Raw genomic sequence first — 20,824 nt, 5'->3', positions numbered from 1 at the left:
TCTGCGGGGACGCCCGGCGGGGGTTGGGAGCGGGGGCGTCCGGCAGGGTGGGCTGCTGCCTCTCCGCTGCCGGGCCCAGGTCTCGCTCCCCTTGCCCGAGAAGGCTTTTGATTCGGTCGTGCTGGGGGGCGGAAGTGACTTATGACTGGTGCTCGCACTTATGACTGTCGCAGCATCCCTGCAGTCGTGTGATCAAAATTCGGGTGCTTGGCTACCAGCGTGTATTTACAACACTTGCGATGTCCCGGGGTCACGTGATCACCATTTGCAACCTTCCCAGCTGGCTCCCAACAAGCAAAGTCAAAGAGGGAAGCCGGATTTGCTTAAAAACCATGGTGATTCGCTTAGTGACCACAGCAAAAAAGGTTGTAAAATTGGGCGTGACTCACTTAACAACTGCTGTGAACGGAAGTTCTGGTCTCAATTGTGGTCGTAAGTCGAGGACAACCTCTATATTCTACTTGGAGTTTTTTACAGTTTCTGAACTCACCTGCTCACTCCCTTACTTACAAAGGTGTCACCGTTTTGCTGCGTTAATTCACTGCAGCTTAAAAGTACTTTCATGCTCAGTCTAGACAAGAGGAAGAAAATAACTCTTTTGTGCTTCTTGGAATGCTTTTCCTCGCTGACTCCTGGTCTGTCCTTTCCAACTGCAGCTTCGGTCCTTTGCAACAGCCGGTCCGCTGCCCAGATCTCCCTGACTGATCCTGCTTGCTCCTGCAGGGTCCTTGGGTGCAGATCCCCACTCCCTCTAGGGATCCCCTCTCTCACTCTCTCGTCCACACCCGTATAACACCATCAGCCCGGCCGGTCTGCCTTCTCTCCCAAGGGCAGATGTGTGGGGTCACAGGCACCTTAACCGATCCGAGACAGAGTGGGCAAACAGGCCCAAATCCCAAATTTTGAGACCAGTATTTCCACTCAGCCAGGACCCCTGACCCTGCCAAAGTCCACAGCTTCGCCAGCGGGACCGCCAGTCCATCAAACCATGTGGAGGTCACTGACGGACTGGCTCCTTGGTGGACAGCCCCCCCGATGGCCTGGTGGGCGGGCGGTCCCCCTCGTTGGGTGGTTCGGGCATGCCCCGCCGCTGCTCTGCTGAATGACGTGCAGTCACACCCATAACGCGAATTTAGGAGTTGTCACGGCGTGGATGCCATTCCCTTTCTGGGATTCCAAAGAAGCGTTTGGGAACCCAAAGCGTGGTTGCCGAATCTGTCCTTCCTATGTTCTTTGACACTAAGGTGCCAGTACAAATCTGCCTGTCGCTCTTTGGCCCTGGATTAACCCCCCCGCAACCAATTAATCCACTTATGCGAGTTGACGGGACTGCAGTTGTGACGGCAGCTGTGGACCTCTGTCTTCCCCAGCTTGACCCCTTCCAGATGGGCTAGATTGCAATTCCAGTCCTCCCCAAGCAATAGGGCCATTGCCTCTCTGCCTGGGGAGGATGGACGTTGTAGTCAAAACCATCCGGGAGACCCAGAATTGGAGGCTGCTATAAACAGAGCTGGGAATAAGTCCCATTGAACTCGATGGGATCTGCATCTGAGTAGATCTGTGTGGGTCCTTGCGCTCTAAACACTGATGTTCAGAGGTCCCGCTCTCAGTTAATGCTTACATTTGCCCTGCAGCTCTCGAAAATGATGTCCTCGTCCTGGTAGAACGGAGAAGGTAAGATGTTTTCAGGGGCAGTAGAGGCCACATGGAGGCCACAAGAAGTTTCCTTAAAAAAACAAAAGGAAAGAAGTCTTCCTCTTTCCTTAACCCTATCTCCAGGGTTTAATTTTGCCTTTCCTGTCCCTTTACAAGTTTCATTTACTTTTTTCAAATGTTTCCAGGCTGCCTCTCTGTATACAGAGAATTGAAGATTAAATGACGGTGGAAGTCTCTCCCCAGAGCAGGGTTCCTCAACCTTGGGAACTCTAAGCTGTGCAGACTTCAACTCCCAGAATTCCCCAGAGCTGGCTGGGGAATTCTGGGAGTTGAAGTCCGCACAGCTTAGAGTTCCCAAGGTTGAGGAACCCAGCCCTAGAGAAATGACCGTTTCCTGCAAATGCACCCCCCCCTTTCTTGGGCCTCTCCACAAAATCCCATGGCCAAAACCCAGCTGCAGAGTGCCAGATGGGTAGTGAAGGAAGGCAGTGGCAAAGCATATTGTAACGTAGTACAAAGCGCTTTCGTAATACTGCCGGAAAGGTTATCACAGGCATGTGTCCGTAGAATGGCGAGCTGAGGACGGTAGGAGGATTCTTGCTTTGGGCAGCGGGTTGCACTAGAAGACCTTTGAGGACCCTTCCCGCTGTAGGAGTATGACCTCGCCAGGATTCCAAGCTGGACTGGAGCAGGAGGGGCTTTAGTTTTTGCACTGGGTGGGGGCTGATGAAGGCTGCTAGGAGAGGGACCACAGATGCGGGGGGGGGGAAATTACTTCTCCAGCCTTGCAAATGGGGGTGGGCTCTTCCTCTCCTTAGCTCTGTGGAAGGGGAAGGCAAGGAGAAAACCTTGGGGAAGGAGCAGGGAGGGTCCCGTGTGTCCCAAACCCAGCCCAACCCACGTTGGCACGTCCTGCTTCCTTCTTCCAGGACCCTGTACATCCAAGGCGAGAGACGGCTGGACTTTCTGGCTTGGTTCGGGGCCATCCAGAAAGCAGCCGGCAGCTCCGGAGACACCTTGTCGGAGCAGCAGCTCACCGAGATGGATATTCCCATCATCGTGGACAGGTGCATTGATTACATCACACAGTGCGGTAAGCAGGGGGTGGCCCGCCTCGGGAGAGAGGGAGGGGGCCGCCCAGCGGTTTGCACCCGATGATGATTTGCAACTCGTAAGAATTCCGGCCTCCTGAGCAGCTCACCTCAGTCCGCTTCCCGGCCTCTGCGTGATGGAAGGAGGGGGAGCAGCCCCAGTTACTCATTTGAATGCCCTCTGCTGAAGCCGGAAGGGCTTGCTCTGCAGCAGGACGGGACGGTCGGGCCCCTTGCTCCTAGATACATTCCTGACCATGTGCGGAAGAAGGCTTTTTTCGAAGTGAGGTCCCTGTCTGTGCACGGAGCAGCATTAAACAGGTTTAATTCCAGGAGTCGAATGCTGCAGGCTTTGGCGCTGTTCCACAAAAATGCCCCGTGCCCAGGCCGAACCCTGACCAGCTACATTGCTGCAGGCAAGGGGTATGATGGGCAGGGCACATTTGTGGTGGCCTGACCTGCAATCTGAAAGTGCTAAGCCGAGGAAAGACATGAATCCTTCCGCATGTGTCAGCTGGGCTTTTTAGAAAAGTTTGAGTAGATTTTCAGGAATTGTGCAGAGTGCTGTAATACGGGAAGGGCAGCCTTCTCCTTTAGACCTGAGTGGGCCTTCCTTTTCTTACGAACAAGTCTGGGGTAGAAAGAGAGAATCCATCTAACTCAGCTATTCCTGTTTCTCAGCTTTCTGGCTCCTGGTTTTTTCCCATGAGGGTGGACCCCGTTCAGCTCTCTCGCTCAGCCTTTTCCAAGGTCTTCATCCCCTCCTCTCCCCCCTTCCCAGGACTGACCTCGCAAGGCATCTATCGGAAGAGCGGGCAGAACTCCAAGACCACCAGCCTGCTGGAAATGCTCCGGAAAGATGCCCGCAAGGTCCGGCTCAAAGAGGAAGATCACCAGGTGGATGATGTTGCCAACGCCCTCAAGCGGTTCTTCCGGGAGATTGAAGATGGGCTCTTCACCAAAGACTGTGCCAAGGCCTGGCTGAAAGTCCCGGGTAAAGGGGGTGCGTGTGGAGTGGCAATTCCAGATCCCTCACAGTTCGAGCTTTTGGCCTCCTCAGCCTTCTTGCACGTTGACATCATGCGCCGCTGAGCCCTCTTTTCCTTGAAAGGCTAAGCTGATGAGTACAAGGATCATCACATTCCAGCAGAAGAGAATCTCTGGAGCTCAGGGTTGACCTGTGGAGTCCTTGGTGCTCTCTGAGCCTGGTTGTTGGCTGGCAGACCTTGCAGTGCACACTGAAGATGTTACCTAGTCAGGTCATGAAAGGTCTGCCAGCCAACAACCAGGCTCAGAGAGCACCAAGGACTCCGCAGATCACCTCTCCCCCGTTGCATCTCATACAACTTTAAAAAGTTGCCAAGTTTGAAAAACACTGCCCTAGAACCCTGGCAATTTTAAGATGTGTGGACTTCAGCTCCCGTTCAGACAACCATGCCTGCAGCAGAAGGGAGCTTTGCCCAATTGCCCAGGTTGAGAAACCGTGCCCTAGATTGTTCAAGCAAAACCATTTATGCAGGAAGCTATCATTTTGGTTACTGCCTTGGCCAGGGCGGTGGGTGGTGGGGTGGGTTCCCCAGCCTCCAGCTCCCTTTGCAATTCAAACATGCATTTATCGCAAGATTTTGGAAAGGATCTGCTCCATGCTAGAACTCTGGGTTCCCTTAAAAAATAAGGTGGTCTCATCCTGTTAGGTCTCCTGTTCTGCTTGTAGAATGGCCGCTGGGTGACCCCTGGTTCCATTCCTGGCAGATTTGGTTAGGAGGATCTGAGTAAGCAGACTTTCCTCACCCACCCACCCTTGTGAAAGCATTCAGAAATGCCTTCCTTGAAAACGGTGGTGTCGCATCTGAAAAGTGCAGGAGCCTGGCGTGAAACATGGTCATGTCCAGGTCCCCCTTGCGCCACCTGCTGGTTTACTGTTCAGCATCCTGCAACTGAAAAATTCAGAATTTTCAGAAAAATTCAGACTTTATGCCCAGCGCTGCTAAAGACCCTGCCCTGGTGTTCCTTCCCAGCAAGGAGAGGGCCCACAGAGTTCACTGATCTTTAGCAAGGCTCTGGCATCCTGCTCCCTGTTCCTTTGTGGAAGGAACCCCTTCGCACGGGATGAAGGTGGGCATCCAGTCTCCATCCGTCATTACAGCTGCAGCAGTCCACCTTGGCATCTCGGCCGTCCTGCTTTAGCAGGGGAGAGCCGGTCCCATGCCTGGAAGTGCTGGGCACTTCTGATCCAGGACCAAGTGGCCTTTTGTGAGAAGGTGGGCTCCAAAAATGTATCTCTGTGGGAGGAACCTTACAACGCCATTTGATGTGGCCCCCTTGTTCACTGCCTTGTGCTTCTCTTGCCCTGGCAGCCCTGGAGGACACCACCGAAAGGATCAGCCGCTATCGTAGGCTCCTCAGCAGCCTCCCGGCCGTCAACAAAGCCACAGTGAAGGCACTGATCAACCATCTCTACCGGTTAGTGGTTGCGTGGGGTGGGCAGCTGCAGAGTCAGTCTCTCCTGGGTGGCAAGGGCTGGACAGCCCTTGATGTTCGCTGCTTGGCTCCTGCCTCTGGGGCTCAGAGGGCGGGAATCCCAGAGCTGGAAGGCCCTAGCGGTCTTCTACTCCAACCCCTGTCTAGGGCAGGAATCCTCAGACCATCCTGGACAAATGGCTGTCCAATATTTTCTTGGAAACCTCCTGATGGAGTGCTCACAAATTCAGGAGGAAGGCCACTGCTTCGTAGCTCTTGAAAATTCCTCCTTATTTCGAGTTTGGATCTCCTTCTATAAAGCTTTCACCTGTTGGTTCTTGTCCTACCCTTGGGCACTTGCATAATAAACCCATGTCCTCTTCCCTGGGACAGCCCTTCAAGGATTGGAAGACTGCTATCCTGCCTCCCTCAGCCTTCTCTTCTTTAGGCTGAACAGACCCGTCCTTACAACCATCCTTGGTATTGGTTCTGTGTCTGGGATGAGGGGAGTGGTGTCCTCCTTCCCGCACCTTCTCCGTAGGCCCTTCCTTGGGCAGGCAGAAGGATGGGGCCCATGTTCCACAGCTGCGTGTTGGCTCCCCTGCAGCATCCAGTGCTTTTCTGACGAGAACCAGATGACCACCCACAACCTGGCCATTGTCTTTGGGCCAACACTCTTCCAGACGGACGGCAAGGACTACAAGGCTGGGCAAGTGGTGGAAGATCTAATCAGATGCTACATGGAGATCTTCAGTGTAAGTCTGGCCAAGAGAGGGACGAGGCGGGGCGGCAGCCGGTGGGCATCCCTGGATCGGGCCTCTGCTTAACGGCCCCGCAGAATCAGAGCTGCAGGAGGCTGCCTCCAACCAGGGGCCCCGAGGGGACGGATGCTTGTCTGTGGGTACCAAACCGGGCACCCTTGCACTTTTGCTTGGGCAAGTAATGTGATTGTGCCACGTGCAGGGTCATGTCAGTATGACATCGCCCTCAGGGACCCTGCTGGGGGGTGGGGGTGGGGGGTGGGGAAGGCTGCCGAAGGGGCCACTGACTTTGCCCCTTGCGGCGGAGAGCTGGGGGAAATGGAAGAACGCTCTGCCCAGGCTCGGCATGCCAATATCCCTAAGGCTTTGCATAGGGCAAGGTTAGAAGGCAGAGCCCAAGACTCTGAAGGACAGGATGGGGGGCAGAGCTCCGCAGCTGGTGTGTGTTTTAAAGGGGTCTTCTAATTCCTGTCCCTTACAAGCAGAACTTCTTCTCTGGGGACATAGTCTTCGAGCGAAGGGGTTCAGTTCCCCCTTCCTGTTTGTGGGCTTTCCGGATGCCCTTGCTCAGCTGATGCTGGGCCGGGCCTCGGCAGACCAGCCTGCAGCGTCCACGTGCTCTTATAAACGTCCAAGGGTTTTGTATGACTTACGAGTAAACGCCACTGCAGTACCCAGATGTAAGAAGTGGGGAAGGTTGGATCTTGGGGCCACGTGGTCCCACCAGCAGCTGGGCTCTTCCAAGGTCCGTTCTCAACCCCCCGGCCATTCCCCCGTCTGAAGCGTGTCACAGCAGGGTCTCACCTTGCTGGCCTTCCTAACCCGGGGGCCCTCCACCCGTACTGGACTACGTGGCCCAGCCACCCCAGCCAGGTGGCCTTTGGTTGGTGGGATGGTCTTGTGGTCCAACCCATCTGGAGGGCCTCAGGTTGGGGAAGGTCCTCTTGGATCTCAAGAAGTTTGTTGACCATGGGTGATGGAGGTAGGAAGGGGGACATAATTGTCTTTTACTTTGTCAGAAAGGAGTTGTGCTCCGAATGTCTTGGGCTGAAGGAAATCCTGGGTGGATCCACCTTCCCATGCTTGACTAGTGGGTGCTCTGGCATGAGTTGGTGGGCCAGCTTGATCCCTTCTCGTTCTTTCTTCCCCTCCTCCTCTCCCTGGCAGGTGGACGAGGAAGAGATGAGGAAGCAGCAAGAGGAGATCCGGGCCATCCTGAAGATGCGCATTGCGGGCTCCTCCAGTGGGACGCAGGTGGGTTGGCTGCTTGCGTCCCCCGAGGTGTGTGTGGCTGTGTCACGGCCGTACTCTTGTTGCGCTTCTGTGGCTGTGTTCAAACAACCCATTTAACCAGCGCAGGCAGCAACCTGGCAGGTGCCTTCGAAAGCATCAAGCTGGTTTAGTGCCGAACTTGTTTGGGCTGTTGAAAATTATTTGGGGTGTTGTACAAACACAGAACATGGGTTAATCAGTAACTGGGTTAATCATGTTCTGTGAATGCACCCTTTGTGTCAGAGAACTGGGTCAGATGAGTTGTCAGAGATAACAGGCCAGGCAGGGGTGTGACGGCTGGTTGTCTGAATGTGGATGGGCTGAAGGCCCAACATAATTCAGGGTCCAAGCAGCTGGAGAGAGCTCTCAGAGCCCATCACTTTGAGCAGATCCCAAAAGGATTTGATTGCTCAGGAGGAAATGCACAGTTGTATAGTAGATGCAGACTGCTGCAGGACTCTGTGGCCATGGTCATCCTCAACTGCAGTGAAATGCTAGGAAGACTGAGCATAATTGCAGCCAATAGTCTTTGATTAGGCTGTGGTTAGAGGTAGTCCTTGACTTACGACCATTTGTTTAACGACGATTCAAAGTTACAACGGAAAAAGTGCTTTATGACCTATACTCGCACTTACAACCGTTGTACCACCCCTATGGTCACATGATTGCAATTTGGACACTTGACAACCAGCTTGCATTTATGACCAGTTGCAGTGTCCTCTTGAACATGGAGGTTCTATTTTGAAACAAGCCTGGGTTGAACTGTCCTTCATGTAATTAAAAAAAAAAATGCAGCTGCAAGAATGGTTCTAACAGCACCTCCAGCTTAGCTCTGTGCTGATTCCAGCCTGGCTTCGGTCTGGAGATTTCTCTCGAAGCTCCCCACCCCCAGGAGAGAGCTGCTTTTTCAAACTAGTTTTGGTCCTTCTCCGTGTTTTTTCCCCCTCTCCAGCAAGCTGGTGACTTCATCTGCACGGTGTACCTGGAGGAGAAGAAGATGGACGCAGAGCAGCACGTGAAGGTGAGGCTGCCCAATCCAGACGGAGCAGAATTGGGTGTCCGGGGTGGGAAGTGGGGGCTGGCAGGGGGTCCTGCGTGGCCAGTGATGGGACTGGGGGATGAATGGGGTGGAGGGCTTGGCTGGGGGAGACAGGACAGGCCGGGGGAAAGGGGTCAGGCTGCATATCAGTGCAGGTAATCCTCGCTTGACCACCATTCGTTTAGTGACAGTTCAGACTTACGACAGTGCTGAAAAAGATGACTTACAACCGGTCCTCACAGTTATGACTGTTAAAGCGTCCTTGCGGTCACATGATCACAGTCTGGGCTCTTGATAACCAGTTTACATAATGAGCATTGCAGAGTCCCGTGATTACGTGATTGCTGTTTTGGCGTTCCTGGCCGGCTTCTGGCAAGCAAAATCGATGGGGAACTGTGTGATTCACTTAACAACCACATGGTTCTCTTAACGCCCATGGTGATTTGCTTAATGACAGCCGCAAAAAAAGTGAAATTGGATTGGAGTCACTTAATGACTGCTTTGCTTAGCAACTGAAATTCCGTTCCCAATCGTGATTGTTAAGTGAGGATTACCTGTAATCCAGATTTGTGGAGACCGTGCTGACGGTGTGGCTCTCCGCAGAGAAGCAGAACTGAGCTGCCTGCATTTTGGACCAGCCCTTGAAGGCTGCCTGGTCTTCCCCAGCCCCTTGCAATCAAACGGGTTGGGACTACACTTCCCAGAAGTCCCAGCCGGTGTACCCAAAATGGAAGGCATTGAACCATTGGATTCTTCTTCACCTCTTCCAGCTCTGCAATTTCTCCCTTCCTCTTCCTTCCCTTTGGAAGTGGCAACCCCAAATCAAATCAAATCTTTATTACAGTCCAAGATCAGCATGAGGAGGGTGGGGTGCAGTCAGTTAAAAGCCTAGAAAACACGTTAAAATCTAATATAAAAGATTTTAATATATATATTTTATACACACACACGCACGCACATCTATATCTCTCAGAAGTCTAAAAGAAAAGGAAAAAAAGTCTAAAGGGAGGGCTAGGAGCATTAGATGGGCACAGTGGAGCATAAAGGTTCATGTATCTGCCAGGACAGAACACTAGTGTGGCGCACGAGATGCTCATTACATTTGGTTTATGGCACCGGTTGTCCTCTGGCGAATTTGAAGCGCGGCTGCGCAGAACCTGGCAACCTATGCTGTAGCAGGGTTGGCACCTGACAGCAGCAGGGAGGCGTAACGTTGTCCTGAGTGCCCGGGGTGTTCAGACAGTAATGGTGGGACGAGGCTGGTATGAGCGTCTCTGCAATGCCAGCCCTGGAGGGGCACGTGGTCTGTGGTTTCCGTGTGACTGGCGTCGCAGGGGCATTGTCTCTGCAGGTGAGGGGGCTTCCTGTATCGGCCTCAGGGCCCGCTGCAGGGAGGGTGTGGCATCGTGCCAGGGTGAAGCCCTCCAAGGGTTGGGTGCCTCGACTTATGCCATAGGGGAGGCAGGATACCTGCTGGATTCACCGGCAATGCAGACTGGGGACCGGCTAAGCCCAGCTGGCGCTCTGTGTCTGCTACACGCTGTTGAATGAGTAATTTCGCCTGATCCTGCCCCACGCTGAGTGGGACAGCTGGAGAGAAGCCCAGGGACGCGATTTTAGTTGCCACTGCCTGTTTCCACGTGGACTGAAAGTCTTCCCCCCCAGTTTATGGGGCAAGGCCAAGGGGGAGAAAAGCGGCACCTGCAATTCTACGTGGTAATCCGTAGATCTGTGGAAGGACAAATCACTTCAGCCCGGTTGCGCAACAGGACTAGAGTTTGGGAGGCTGCGGGCTGGGCTTCCGTGAGGTCAAAGCCTTCTTCTGGGTGACCGCCTGTGAAGGGAAGAGCCGTCCTCGGTCCCAGACGTGCTCTTTTCCAAGGCCTGTACAAAGCGAGGGAAAAGAGCCTAGCACCTCTCAGGGCAGTTCCTTTGGGTAGGACCTACCTAAACGCTCCGGAGGAATTCTTCCTCAAGCCGGGGTGCCCGGAGGGAGAAGAGTGGCGGCAGAGGCAAGGGCATCTGGAAATGGTGCCCACTGAGGTTAAGCCCAGCTGAAGGTGGAAATGGCCGGTGGAGCCCCGTTGCACCAGGCACTGGGGAGTGAGAAGGGAGAGCCCGCTTCCCTCTCTTTCGGACATGTCTGTTTCTCCAAGGGGGGGGGGCGGATGGTGATGCATGATTGGCAATCCTGTCCCTAAAGTTTGGGTCCTGCCTCCTCTGAGGTGCCCCGTGGATGAGCCTCATCCTCCGCGCGGCCTCCTCTCCCCCCAGATTCCCGCCACAATGACGGCGGAGGAGCTGACCTTCACCATCCTGGAACGGAGGAAAATCGCCACGAAGGAGAAGGACTTCTGGAGCTGCTTTGAAGTCAGCGAGCGGGAAGAGGCAGGTCGGTGGCCGGAGGGCCAGGAAGCTTCTTGGGATCGGCGGCCATCGGAGTGGCATGCAGACCCAGTGGAGGGGAGGGGAGGGGAGGGGAGGGAGAAAGAAAAGAAAGTGAGGAAGTGAGGAAGGAGGGAGGGGGAAAGGGAAGGGAAGGGAAGGAACCCTGACGGGGTAGTGGGTGGTCAGACTTCCTCCACACTAGGTGGAGGGATCCTGGACTCCCATCCAGGGCTGGAGAGGACAGTCCAGGTGTAGAGAACCCCAGGGGTGACCTTGGCGAAACTCTGCAGCGGCAGGTGGAAAAACGTGATCAGAGTCCGGGGCAGGAAGGCTGCCGGGCACTGCAAGTCCTGCTCGGGAGCCTGTCCCAGACCCAGCTCCCCAGGCTTTGGTCCAGCCTGGCGCTCCCTCCATGCGTCTGGGGTCTCCCTTGTGCTTTCTCGTGCAGAGCGCCCCTTGCACTACAGCGAGAAGGTCCTCCCCATCTTGCACACCCTGGGAAGGGAGAGTTACCTGGTGGTGAAGAAGCAGCTCTCGATGGAGAGCATGCTGCTATATTTGGGTGAGTCGTGAGCAGCAGGAGCAGGCCCCGCAGACCCTCGTCTCGGGGGCCGGTTCGGCCGGGGAGCAGCGGCTCGGGGACCCGTCCCCACCCAGCCATGGAGCTCACCCCGTCGCCCTGGCACAGGAGCAGCTTTCTGCGCGGCTTGGGACCGTCCAGGGAGGGCACTTGGCGAGCAGTTTCAGGGCTGGGGAGAAAAAGCCCCCCCCCTCCCGGCAGTGACTGGCACCGCCACAAGAGCGGTTGGTGACAGTGGCTTTGGGGGGGTCACATATGGGGACGATTGGGGCTTAGGAAGAGAGGTCTGTCCGCCTGGTGGAACTTCTGGGTGTAGGAGCAGTGTACCTTCAAACGTTGGGAGGCAGAGGGGCTGCCCCACTTCTTGCTATCCTGCACGTGGACCTTGATTGCTGCATTTTCCTGTTGCTGGAGCAGACCAATTTCGGCTCTGGGTTTTGTTCCTGGGGAGGAACAGGATGGGCGCGTAACGGGGCCATCCCAAAAGACGCTTCTCCCTTGCTTTGCCAGACGTGCGTCTGCTCAGCCGCGTCTCCTCTGGCCCTTGCTCCTGCCCCCCCTCCCCGCCCCGCCCCAGATGCCCTGAAATGGCACAACGCCTTCTCTGTGCCCATCCTTCTGTCCCCCCCCAGCCAGCAAGGTGGGCGACAGCAAGCACGGCATGATGAAATTCAGGGAGGAGAAGAACGTGCTCGGGGTGGGGCTGAGCACCGGCTTCCACGACCGGTACTTCATCCTCAACACCCAGAATCTCCGCCTTTACAAAGAAGTCCGGGTACGTTCTCTTCCTATGCTTTCTCGCGTGGTTCTGCCCCCAAACCAATGCCATGCTGCCCCATTTCCCTGGCACTTGGCTTGGTTCAGAATCCACCCCCTGTTGCGTACCTTTTTGTGGGTATTAAGCGTGAGCGGATGGCTGGGAAGCACAGTTTCCCTCTGTTGGCGTTTGGCTGGGGGTCTGAGCGAGGCCGCCTCTGTCCCCCTTGGTGGCAGGCGTGGGTTCGGATGGGACGGCCACCCTGGTATCGGGCATGGCGCCTTTCTCAGCTTGTGGGGACTTGAGCTGGCCCTTCTTCGCTGGCTCTGCAGGGGGGCTCCCCTTTTGTGCTCACTCGGTCCTCCTCCTGTTGCGCAGAGCCATAAACCGGAAAAAGAGTGGCTGGTGAAGAACCTAAAGATCTACATGGGAATTAAAAAGAAAGTCCGTCCGCCGACATGGTAAGTGGGCAGATACCTGTCTTTTGGACAAGCCTTAGAGCGGCCCTGCAAAGGTGAGCCACTCACTTTCCCGACAAGGAGTCTTTGCAGAGCGTCATTCTGAAAACCAAGGTGCAGTTGAAGCTCTGCTGGTTTCTGAGGTGTGTTGCAACCATCATCATCACCCATCTTGAATTTTAGGACCACACTCTCAGGGCACCCCCCCTCCCAGCCCCCCGAAAAGCTGCAGGAAGCCATGAGCAGTACTTCAGGGGCGTGTGTGTGTGTGTGTGTGTGTGTGTGTGTGTGTGCCTTTTTGAGCTAAATTTTGGGAAAGAAAGCAGCATGGCCTCTTGGAAGCATCCCTCTTCCATTCTCCCCATTCCCCCCCCCTTAAGAAGCCCCCCGGCTAAGGAATCCAACTTCAGCAGATCAGTTTTGTGCTGTTTTTCAGAGGTTCAGTGGTGGTGGGGGCACTTGGCTTCCTCCCAGCTTCCATTTCCTCCCTTACATTTTGCAGAAGTAAACTATTTGAATTTTACTGCTGAAAATGGGCCATTATACCACCAAACTTTGTTGCTGTGATCTTGGGGTGCTGGAGAGCCACAGATGGTGCATCCGGGGGCACCTGTAGCTCATCCTGGCAGAACATGGCAGAAGGAGAAGGAGTCACTGCCTGGCACGTGCCCCTTTTGCCATGTTTTGTTCTGGGGAGAATTCCTAACTGGAAGGAAACATTTGGGAATCAGGCAGCATACAATGAATGAATGAATGAATGAATGAATGAATGAAGGAGAAGGAGAAGGATCACATGCCTCAAAGCATTGCTGGTAGCACATACCAACCTGGGCATGGCAGAAGTGCTCCAGCAGACCTGATGCCAGGATCGCATTGCTGGTGGGAAGACAGCCAATCCAGAGAAGCATATCTGGCAGAGCCACCGTGGGCAGCCTCTTTGATGGGCCAGCTGTGATGGGCTGGCACCACGCTCTGGGCAAGGCAACGTCTGCTGTTCCTCAGCTGGTGAAACAGAAGCTCAGTGCTTCCAGACACGATGGGACTGAAACCTCCCAAATTCTCTGCAGCTGGGAGGGCACCAGCGTGGAGAAACAACGGGCTTTGCTTGGCTCTTGTCTTCCTGCAGTCCCCCAGCTGGCTTTTCTTACAGCCCTGAGATGGTTTCTCCCCCATTTGCTCCTTTGAGTGATATATGGACCCCCAGAGGAGATGCAGGATGCCAGGGGAAGGCTGGTCCAAATGCCCTGAAATGCCGGAAAGTGCTCAAGCCCCCTGCAGATCTGCCTCCAGTGTTCTTCCTGGGCTCCTGGAGTGGAGACCTCCCCCCAGCCCCCAAGCTCCCCAGTCACATCCATGGGGTTATGTTCTTTGCCACAGGGTGCCCGTGGCACCTGCAGGCAGGAATGCCAGAGCGGCTTCCTGGGCCCCACCCTTTGCCAGCAAAGCTCAGGGGCTGGTGTGTCCACGTCCACCTTTGGAGGCTTGCCCCTTGGGTAGAGCAGCGCTGGGGCAGAGTGGGAGCCAAGAAGATGGCCCCCTCCCCCAGTGGAGGAGGCACCACTTGAAAGGAAGGCCTGCCATCTTGCAGCCTGTGTGGTCAGTGGAGGAAAGACCAAATGCAGCCATACCTGCTTTGGGCCAGCAGGGGGCAGCATTGCTCCATGTCCACCAGCAAGGGATGCCCCCCACCCCACCCCAAAGTGCAAGACTGCCTTCCTGTAAAGGCCCAGGACGGGTGGCTGGAGAAGGGGTCCCCTTTGGCTGCAGACACAAACTGTGACGGCTGATGACCTGGACACGGGTCTGGGCTGCGGTGGAAAAGGAGACCTCGATTTGCCAGGCAGGGATGGGGGGCCAGCCCCAGTTGTGCACAGGATGGGCTGTCCTGCGTCAGACCTTAACCCAGGACAGACAGTCTCTCTCCCCAGCCAGGTCTCCGGCTGGCTGGCTGCTCTTTACAAGACTCAGATCTTGGGCAGCTTCCTGGCTGGCATGGTTTGGGCATGTTCCTGGCCTCCTGCCACGCTTGGGGGATTGCATGGAAGCCTCTTCTGCCCCACTGCCTCTTCAACCTGTTGCATGAACTACCCCCTTGCGGGTGGTGGTAGCTGCTCCCCCCGTGCCCCATGCAACAGTGGCCAGGAAGGGCGACTCGCTTTCTCTCTGGGCCTCCTGGCAGGCCGTCGAAGGGGGCACCGGGAAGCAGGTTGGGCCCGTGGAGACGGTTTGGGAATTTTCGCGCACACCCACACAGACCCACCGTGTCTCCTTGTTTCTGTCTGGCAGCTGGGGCTTCACCGTCTTCTTTGAGAACGAGAAGCAGGAGAAACAGCAGTGGTAAGGGCCCTGGGGCTGGCAGCTGGCGGGAGGGTTCTTCGTTTTACACCTGTCCCGTCCCACGCCTAACAGCCCAGGGAAAGCCAGGAGGGAAGATGGTTTCCTGCTGAAAATTAATGGGGCTCAGCCCCGCCTGGCCTCTCTCCTCAGCCCATTCCAACAATTTCAGATTTGGGAAACACGACTTGCTCATCCCTTTAGACCAGCTGTGCAGGCGTTTGTACCGGCTAGGCATGTTGGACTGCAGTTTCCATTGTGCACAGCCAGTGAGGCTTTGTGCTTCCTGACTGATGGGGACTGGAGTCCCCCCCACCTGGCCAGGACAGCTTAAGGAAGGCTGGTTCCAGCTGAACCTCTTCCCATCCGATGTGCACAGGTCCCCCTGTGATCAGCGTGGGGTTTCCACCTTCCTTCCCCAAACCCCCTTCCCCCCACCCCATGCACAGTAAAGCTGGACCCAGTGGACGCCTGGAGTCTGGCTGGCAGCCTGCAACCTCCTTGATCAGGCAGGCAAATGTGATGTGTGGCCTTGTTTGCAACCTCCTTGCTGCTAGTCAGCTAACACGACGCAGCGTCCAGCGAGGCAGCAGGGCTGACTGTTCTCAGGCCTGGCAGTTCCTGCACCAGCACCCTTTTGGCAGGGCAGGATGTGGGGGGGTCCCTTGTCCGCCTCACTCCTCTCCCTCCTCTGGCAGGTACCTCTGCTGCGACACCCAGATGGACATGCGGGCATGGTTTGCTACCTTCCTGTCTGTGCAGGTAAGGCAGGGCAGCATCAGCCTGGCGGGGAGGGGGGGCGTTCCAGGAAGTGTCTCTTCCCTTGGTCTCCCCACGTCTGCATCCCGGGGGTCAGCGTGTGAGGTTCCTCCTCTGGACTTGGCTGCAAGCCTGGGCCCCCTGTTTGGGGTTGGGCAGCTTTGAGCCAGCAGAAAGGACCTGCTTTGGTGATGCGGTGTGGCATACAGGTAGTCCTTGCTTAACCACAGTTGGGACTGGAATTTCAGTTGCTAAGCAAAGTGGTCATTAAACAAATCTGACCTGATTTTATGACCTTTTTTGTGGTGGTTGTTAAGCAAATCACAGTGGTCATTAAGTGTGCCACATGGTGGTTCAATGAATCACATGGTTCCCCATTGATTTTGCTTGCTGGAAGCTGGCTGGGAATGTCGAAAATGGCGATCATGTGACCGCAGGATGCTGTGACAGTTGTAAGCATGAGGACCGTCACAAGTTGGTTTTTCAACACTGTCATAAGTCCAAACTTTCACTAAATGCATGGTCATTAAGCGAGGACTACCTGTATTGCCACAGTCCCTTGCGTTGCAAAATGCATCGCCCACTCGCTGTTTGGAAGCAAGAAGCTCTGCCGGAGTGCAGGAACCTTTTCCCGAGCTTCTGCAGTTTTTGAGAAATGTCCCAGGCATTTGAGCTTCACGGCCATGAGGGCTAGGAACTTCCTTCCCTTTTGCCCCTCAGAGTGGGCCCATGGTCTATTGGCACCCTCCCTAAGGCAACCCCAGCAGGGGGCTTTTGTGGCCTTCAGCCCATCAACGCCATGAGTGGCTCCCCCATTGTCCATTTCTTTGCATTGGGTTGGGGGTCTTCAAGGGGCAGTGTGGCGTATGGGAGCCATTACATCCTTGAAGCCCCCCTCCCAGTCACGCCCCCTTTGGTTACGGCCCTGCCCAGTTTTGGAGTGTGGCCCTGGGTCACATAAAGTTCTGTACCCCTGCCCCACAACCCCAGCTGCCTGTAGTCCCGTGCCTGGCCTGGCTGGGGCCGAGAGGTCGGCCCTGCCAAGGAGGGGCGGATGGTGGCCACGACGGAGGGGCTCGCTCTTTGTGCCACTGACGGCTTGTGCTGCCCCAGGAAGAAGGGTGCGTTGCTCTTAACCTCTCTCTTCCCTCGCCTTCCCCAGCACGGAGGCAACATCTGGCCTTCGGAGTCCTCCAAGATCCGGGCGCTCCAGACCCAGCCAGGCTCCCGGCTGGGTAACGTCTCGCTGATTCCCCTGCGAGGCAGCGAGAACGAGATGCGGAACAGTGTGGCTGCTTTTGCAGCTGACCCCTTGACGGTGAGCCTGATGCTCTCCCCTTCCTCCCCCCTCCCCCCTTTCCCTCCCCTCCCCTCCCTCCCTCCCTCCCTTCCCCTCCCTCCCTCCCTCTTTCCCTCCCCTCCCTCCCTCCCTCTTTCTCTCCCCTCCCCTCCCTCTCTCTTTCCCTCCTTCCTTCCTCTTTCCCTCCCCTCCCCTCCCAGCTGCTGAGGCCTGGCTGGGCTGGGGCCCCGGGTGGCTTTTCCCAAAGGCCCAGGCAGGTGTTGGCTCTCCTCTGCATGTCCAGGGAGCTTGGTCCTGAGGACACACCGCCCGAAGCCCCTGGCTGTCTTCTGACCTTGCCTCCTTCTCCCTCCAGCTCCTTCGGGACGTGTGAATCCAGCAGCGGCTCACCAGGTAAATAGGCCAGCGGTCCTGCGGAGGTCAGGGCCATTCGCCCTGTGGCTGGGTGGGCGGACACTGGGGAAGCCCGCTTTGTCCCCTCACACTGGGCTCGGCTGAAATTCATTTGAAAGGAGGCCGACCGCCCCCTGTGGTCATCACCCAGATCCACTTCAGCTGTGGGTGGCAGGGCCCAAGAGTCCCCAGGATGCTGCCCTTACCCTGAGTTCCTCCCCACCCCAGCTCCCTCTCTTTCGTCTGCAGGTTGGGCAACGGAGGACCGGAACTGGAAAGGGAGTCCAGAAAATGAAGGCCTGGGCTGGTCCGGCAGGGTGGGGAGGGAGGGATGCCCAGACTCCAGACAACCCCTTGGGCGTCCCCGGAAGACCAAGGGCAGCGGGCATGACACACGCCATGAGCCCTGGGCCTGGGGCAGGGTGTCGAAGCCGGCGGGGCCACTTCTGTGCCGGGAGCGAGCGGGGCCTCCGGCCATGGTTGGCCAGCTTCCTCACCTGCAGCCTGGACTCTGCCTTCTGGGGGCTTTGTTCCCCCCCAAAAGCTGCCCCGAGACCGCCCCTGCCCTTCTGCCACTGCTCGTGGACGCTTGGTAGAAAGGATGCTGAGCTGGCTCGCATAGTCTGGGTTTTACCAGTCACTTGAACTTTTGCTGGAGACGAGAACCTTCCGGGCGGAAGAGGACCTCCTGGGCTTCCCCAGCAGACCGAGCTGAGCGGGGAGGAAGATCATGGAGGCCTCCTTTCTCTGTCCCCTCAGCGGGGAGCTTGTGGTGACTCAGAGGGGCCTGCTGCCCATGCCCAAACTTTCAGTGCCTGCCCCTTTTTCTCACTTTCTGAGCCCGTGAAGCCCTTCCGTGGGGCACCAGTAGCAGGAGGAGGGAAGTGGCTTCCGGCAGGGGGACTGGCCAAGACCAGTTGCTGTTGCCCCCTGCCCCCCCAAGCTGTCTTCTGCTGCCTGGGGCCTCTTGCCAGCAGTTGCCCACCTGGAACCACCTGGAGGAAGGAGACGCGGAGAGCAGCATGGCTGGCTCAGGCCCAGCGGTCCCGAGATGCAGGGGAAGAAGACTGCTGGGGGGGTGGGGGAGCTTCTCTCTGTCCCCTCCTCTGGATGGACAGGGACAGAAAGCCCATCTTTACTTGGGTGCTGTGAAAAGGGGACAGGTGCCGTCTTTTTTGGCTGATGTATTTTCTTGACTTCTTTTTGTAATCAGAATAAATTCCTCGGAAGGAATTGGGCGAGGTGGGGTCCTTGCTGCTGGCATGATGTGGCTGAGAGCTGGGGGGTGGAGGGCTGGTGGAGGGCTGTTGCCCAGTGCTGGTGGGGTTGGGTGGGTCGGTGCAGGCTCCTCTGTTGCTCTGGCTGCATCTAGACCAATGTTTTTCAAGCTTGGGAACTTTAAGATGCATGGACTTCAACTCCCAGAATTCCTCAGACTTCAACTCCCAGAATCCCCCAAATTCTGGGAGTTGAAGTCCACATACCTTAAAAGCTGCCAAAGTTGAGAAACACCGCTCTAGAGGCTGCCTGGTCCACCAACCCTGCCCTGCTGAGTCCCACTTGTCGAAGGTGCAGGGCAAGGGCTGGGCAGCCAGGGAGAACTGAGCAGGCCCCATGCTTGTGGGGCCCAAGGCACGTCCTCCCCTGCCCCTATTAAATTTTCCCCACTGAAGGAAGGAAAGCCTTCTTCCTGGAGGGTCCCCATTCACATCTCCTTGGATCCTATCTGAGTTCTGGGGCCGGATCAGGCCCTTGCCCATCTTCTCCAGCCGCTGGTCCCTCAGTGGTCAGCTGCAGGCATCTGGGGAGCCTGTGAGCCTTGATTGGAGGGCGAGGGAGACCTTCTGCCCCCTCCCAGAAACCATGGATTGAGGGCTGTCGCTGTTGCCTGGGATTCAGGAGGTGGAAAACAGCCCCAGTCCTCCATGAACCCCTCCACCCCCCCCCCCCCCGCCTTTAAACCCTCTAGCTGGCTGCCAGTCTCACAACTGCTGGTGGTGAATGCCTCTGTTGAGCTGTGCGGAGAGAGAATCCTTTGATCCAGCTCTCTCCCCTCCCCCCCACTTTTGGCTTCCATGGATGACTCCAAGTTCCTACAGGGTGAGGAGGAGAAACCCCCTCTGCGCCCCTATGCCAGGCGTGATTTGGCTCCCCTGCCTTGCTTCCTCCCTCCCTGCCCCACCTCTGTTCCAGAGCCCAGTTGTGGGGGCCCTTCTTGTGAGGGGGCTGCTCCACCCTGTTTTGGTCACTGCACTCTGAGGATGGAGGCTCAGGGGAGGAAGGACAGTGAAGGAGGTGGCGGGATTTGAAACAAAGCCCTGCAAGATCTTGGGGCTGAGCACCTCCATGGCCTTTGTAGGCCAAGGGGAAATCGGTTCATTTTATTCGCTGGCTGGGGCTTATCCACTGCCCCAATCCAGCAGGAGATGCAGCAGTGCTCTTCAGATACCTGCAAAGCTGTGGCCACGCAGCGGCTTATGAAGAAGCATCTCTGTGGGGCATTTGGTGCTACTTGATCTTCGTTACCCAGAGACGGGCCGCGTGGATGCAGACATGCAACTTTCATCAGTTGCCTTTCGAAGAGAAAGCTCCGCTCAGGCCCTCGTCCGCCGGAGCGTCTCTTCCCACCTCAGCCCCCCTTCCTGGCCTGGGGGAGTTTCACAAGAATCGAGAGCGTGGGACCCGTTCCGAGTGGGCTCCCACCCTCCCTGATCGCTCGCAGCAAGGTCTGGCCAGCCTCAGCCAGGTACTTTTCTCATGCTTCCTGGCACCTTCCCCTTCCAGCGCCATTTCATGTGGGAACAATTGCTTGTTCTTAGGACCACCTTTTGTGGCAGCGTTAGCAGTCTTCACCCGGGCGTTTTCCCACCTGCTGCCTAAGCTGAAATCTTCCAGAACAAGCCCTTTTCTTTATTGCCTTGAGGGAGGCTTCATCCTCCGTACCCTTTCCACGCCTACCTTCGAGCAAATACACGGCATAAAAAACAGCGAGCGGTTGAGAATCAATCTCGGCCTCTCTCTCTCTCTGGAGCTGCATAGTTATGGTGGTAACAATTGGATCACAAAGGTATTTGGCACTCTCTACTGACCGTGAACGCAGGACTCCAAGTAATGGTCTCAGGGTAGCAGGCGGCAGATTCCAGAGAATGTCAAGGAACCGCAATTTGCCAACGGGCTGCAGAGGGGCGGTGGGCTCCCTGGGGCTGGACGCAGTCAAGCAGGGGCTGGTCATCTGTCCCTCGGGGGTGCTTGCCTCTGAATTCCTGGTCTGAGGAGAAGGTGGATGTGTTGGCCTTGAAGGCCCTTCCTGACCCTGGGTCCAAGTTCACACACTGCATTAAGCCATGGTTTGCTTCATGAGTTTGTTGAAGAACAGCAGATTTAGTTCACAGATGCTAAGCCCAAATTTAACAGTGCCCACTGCAGCTTAGCGTAATGTATGAACCTGGTCTGTGAGCTAACGAACTGGGCAGTTTGAGTGGATTGGTGTCAGCCTGGTGAGGTAGTCCAGCCAGGAAGCACACCTGTAATGATTGCCTATTCTGACATACTCAGCCTCACAAGCAGGTTCTTACT

The 20,824-nt window shown here is 56.2% G+C and overlaps 1 protein-coding gene across 5 annotated transcripts in view; it reads left to right on the top strand.

Moving 5' to 3' along the window:
- ARAP1 (ArfGAP with RhoGAP domain, ankyrin repeat and PH domain 1) overlaps nt 1-18,481 on the top strand; it is an 82,437-nt gene extending 63,956 nt beyond the window's left edge. For 3 of the 5 annotated variants that reach the window (XM_063306024.1, XM_063306020.1, XM_063306025.1), the window contains exons 18-33: nt 1,635-1,674; nt 2,586-2,749; nt 3,529-3,741; nt 5,105-5,210; nt 5,815-5,962; nt 7,136-7,222; nt 8,193-8,261; nt 10,554-10,671; nt 11,116-11,229; nt 11,880-12,022; nt 12,383-12,465; nt 14,749-14,799; nt 15,495-15,558; nt 16,718-16,873; nt 17,211-17,248; nt 17,498-18,481. In XM_063306024.1, coding sequence (XP_063162094.1) covers nt 1,635-1,674; nt 2,586-2,749; nt 3,529-3,741; nt 5,105-5,210; nt 5,815-5,962; nt 7,136-7,222; nt 8,193-8,261; nt 10,554-10,671; nt 11,116-11,229; nt 11,880-12,022; nt 12,383-12,465; nt 14,749-14,799; nt 15,495-15,558; nt 16,718-16,873; nt 17,211-17,228 — 1,574 coding nt within the window. In that variant the 3' untranslated portion in view covers nt 17,229-17,248; nt 17,498-18,481. Of the gene's footprint in view, nt 1-1,634; nt 1,675-2,585; nt 2,750-3,528; nt 3,742-5,104; nt 5,211-5,814; nt 5,963-7,135; nt 7,232-8,192; nt 8,262-10,553; nt 10,672-11,115; nt 11,230-11,879; nt 12,023-12,382; nt 12,466-14,748; nt 14,800-15,494; nt 15,559-16,717; nt 16,874-17,210; nt 17,249-17,497 lie in introns of all 5 variants that reach the window. The other 2 variants (XM_063306021.1, XM_063306023.1) reach the window with 2 other exon arrangements.
- The last annotated feature ends 2,343 nt before the right edge of the window (nt 18,482-20,824 follow it).

Source organism: Candoia aspera, chromosome 5 (genome assembly GCF_035149785.1).
Source record: "Candoia aspera isolate rCanAsp1 chromosome 5, rCanAsp1.hap2, whole genome shotgun sequence".
Taxonomy (NCBI): domain Eukaryota; kingdom Metazoa; phylum Chordata; class Lepidosauria; order Squamata; family Boidae; genus Candoia; species Candoia aspera.
Note: the sequence above shows the minus strand (reverse complement) of the source record. Positions and strands in the feature narration are given on the sequence as shown.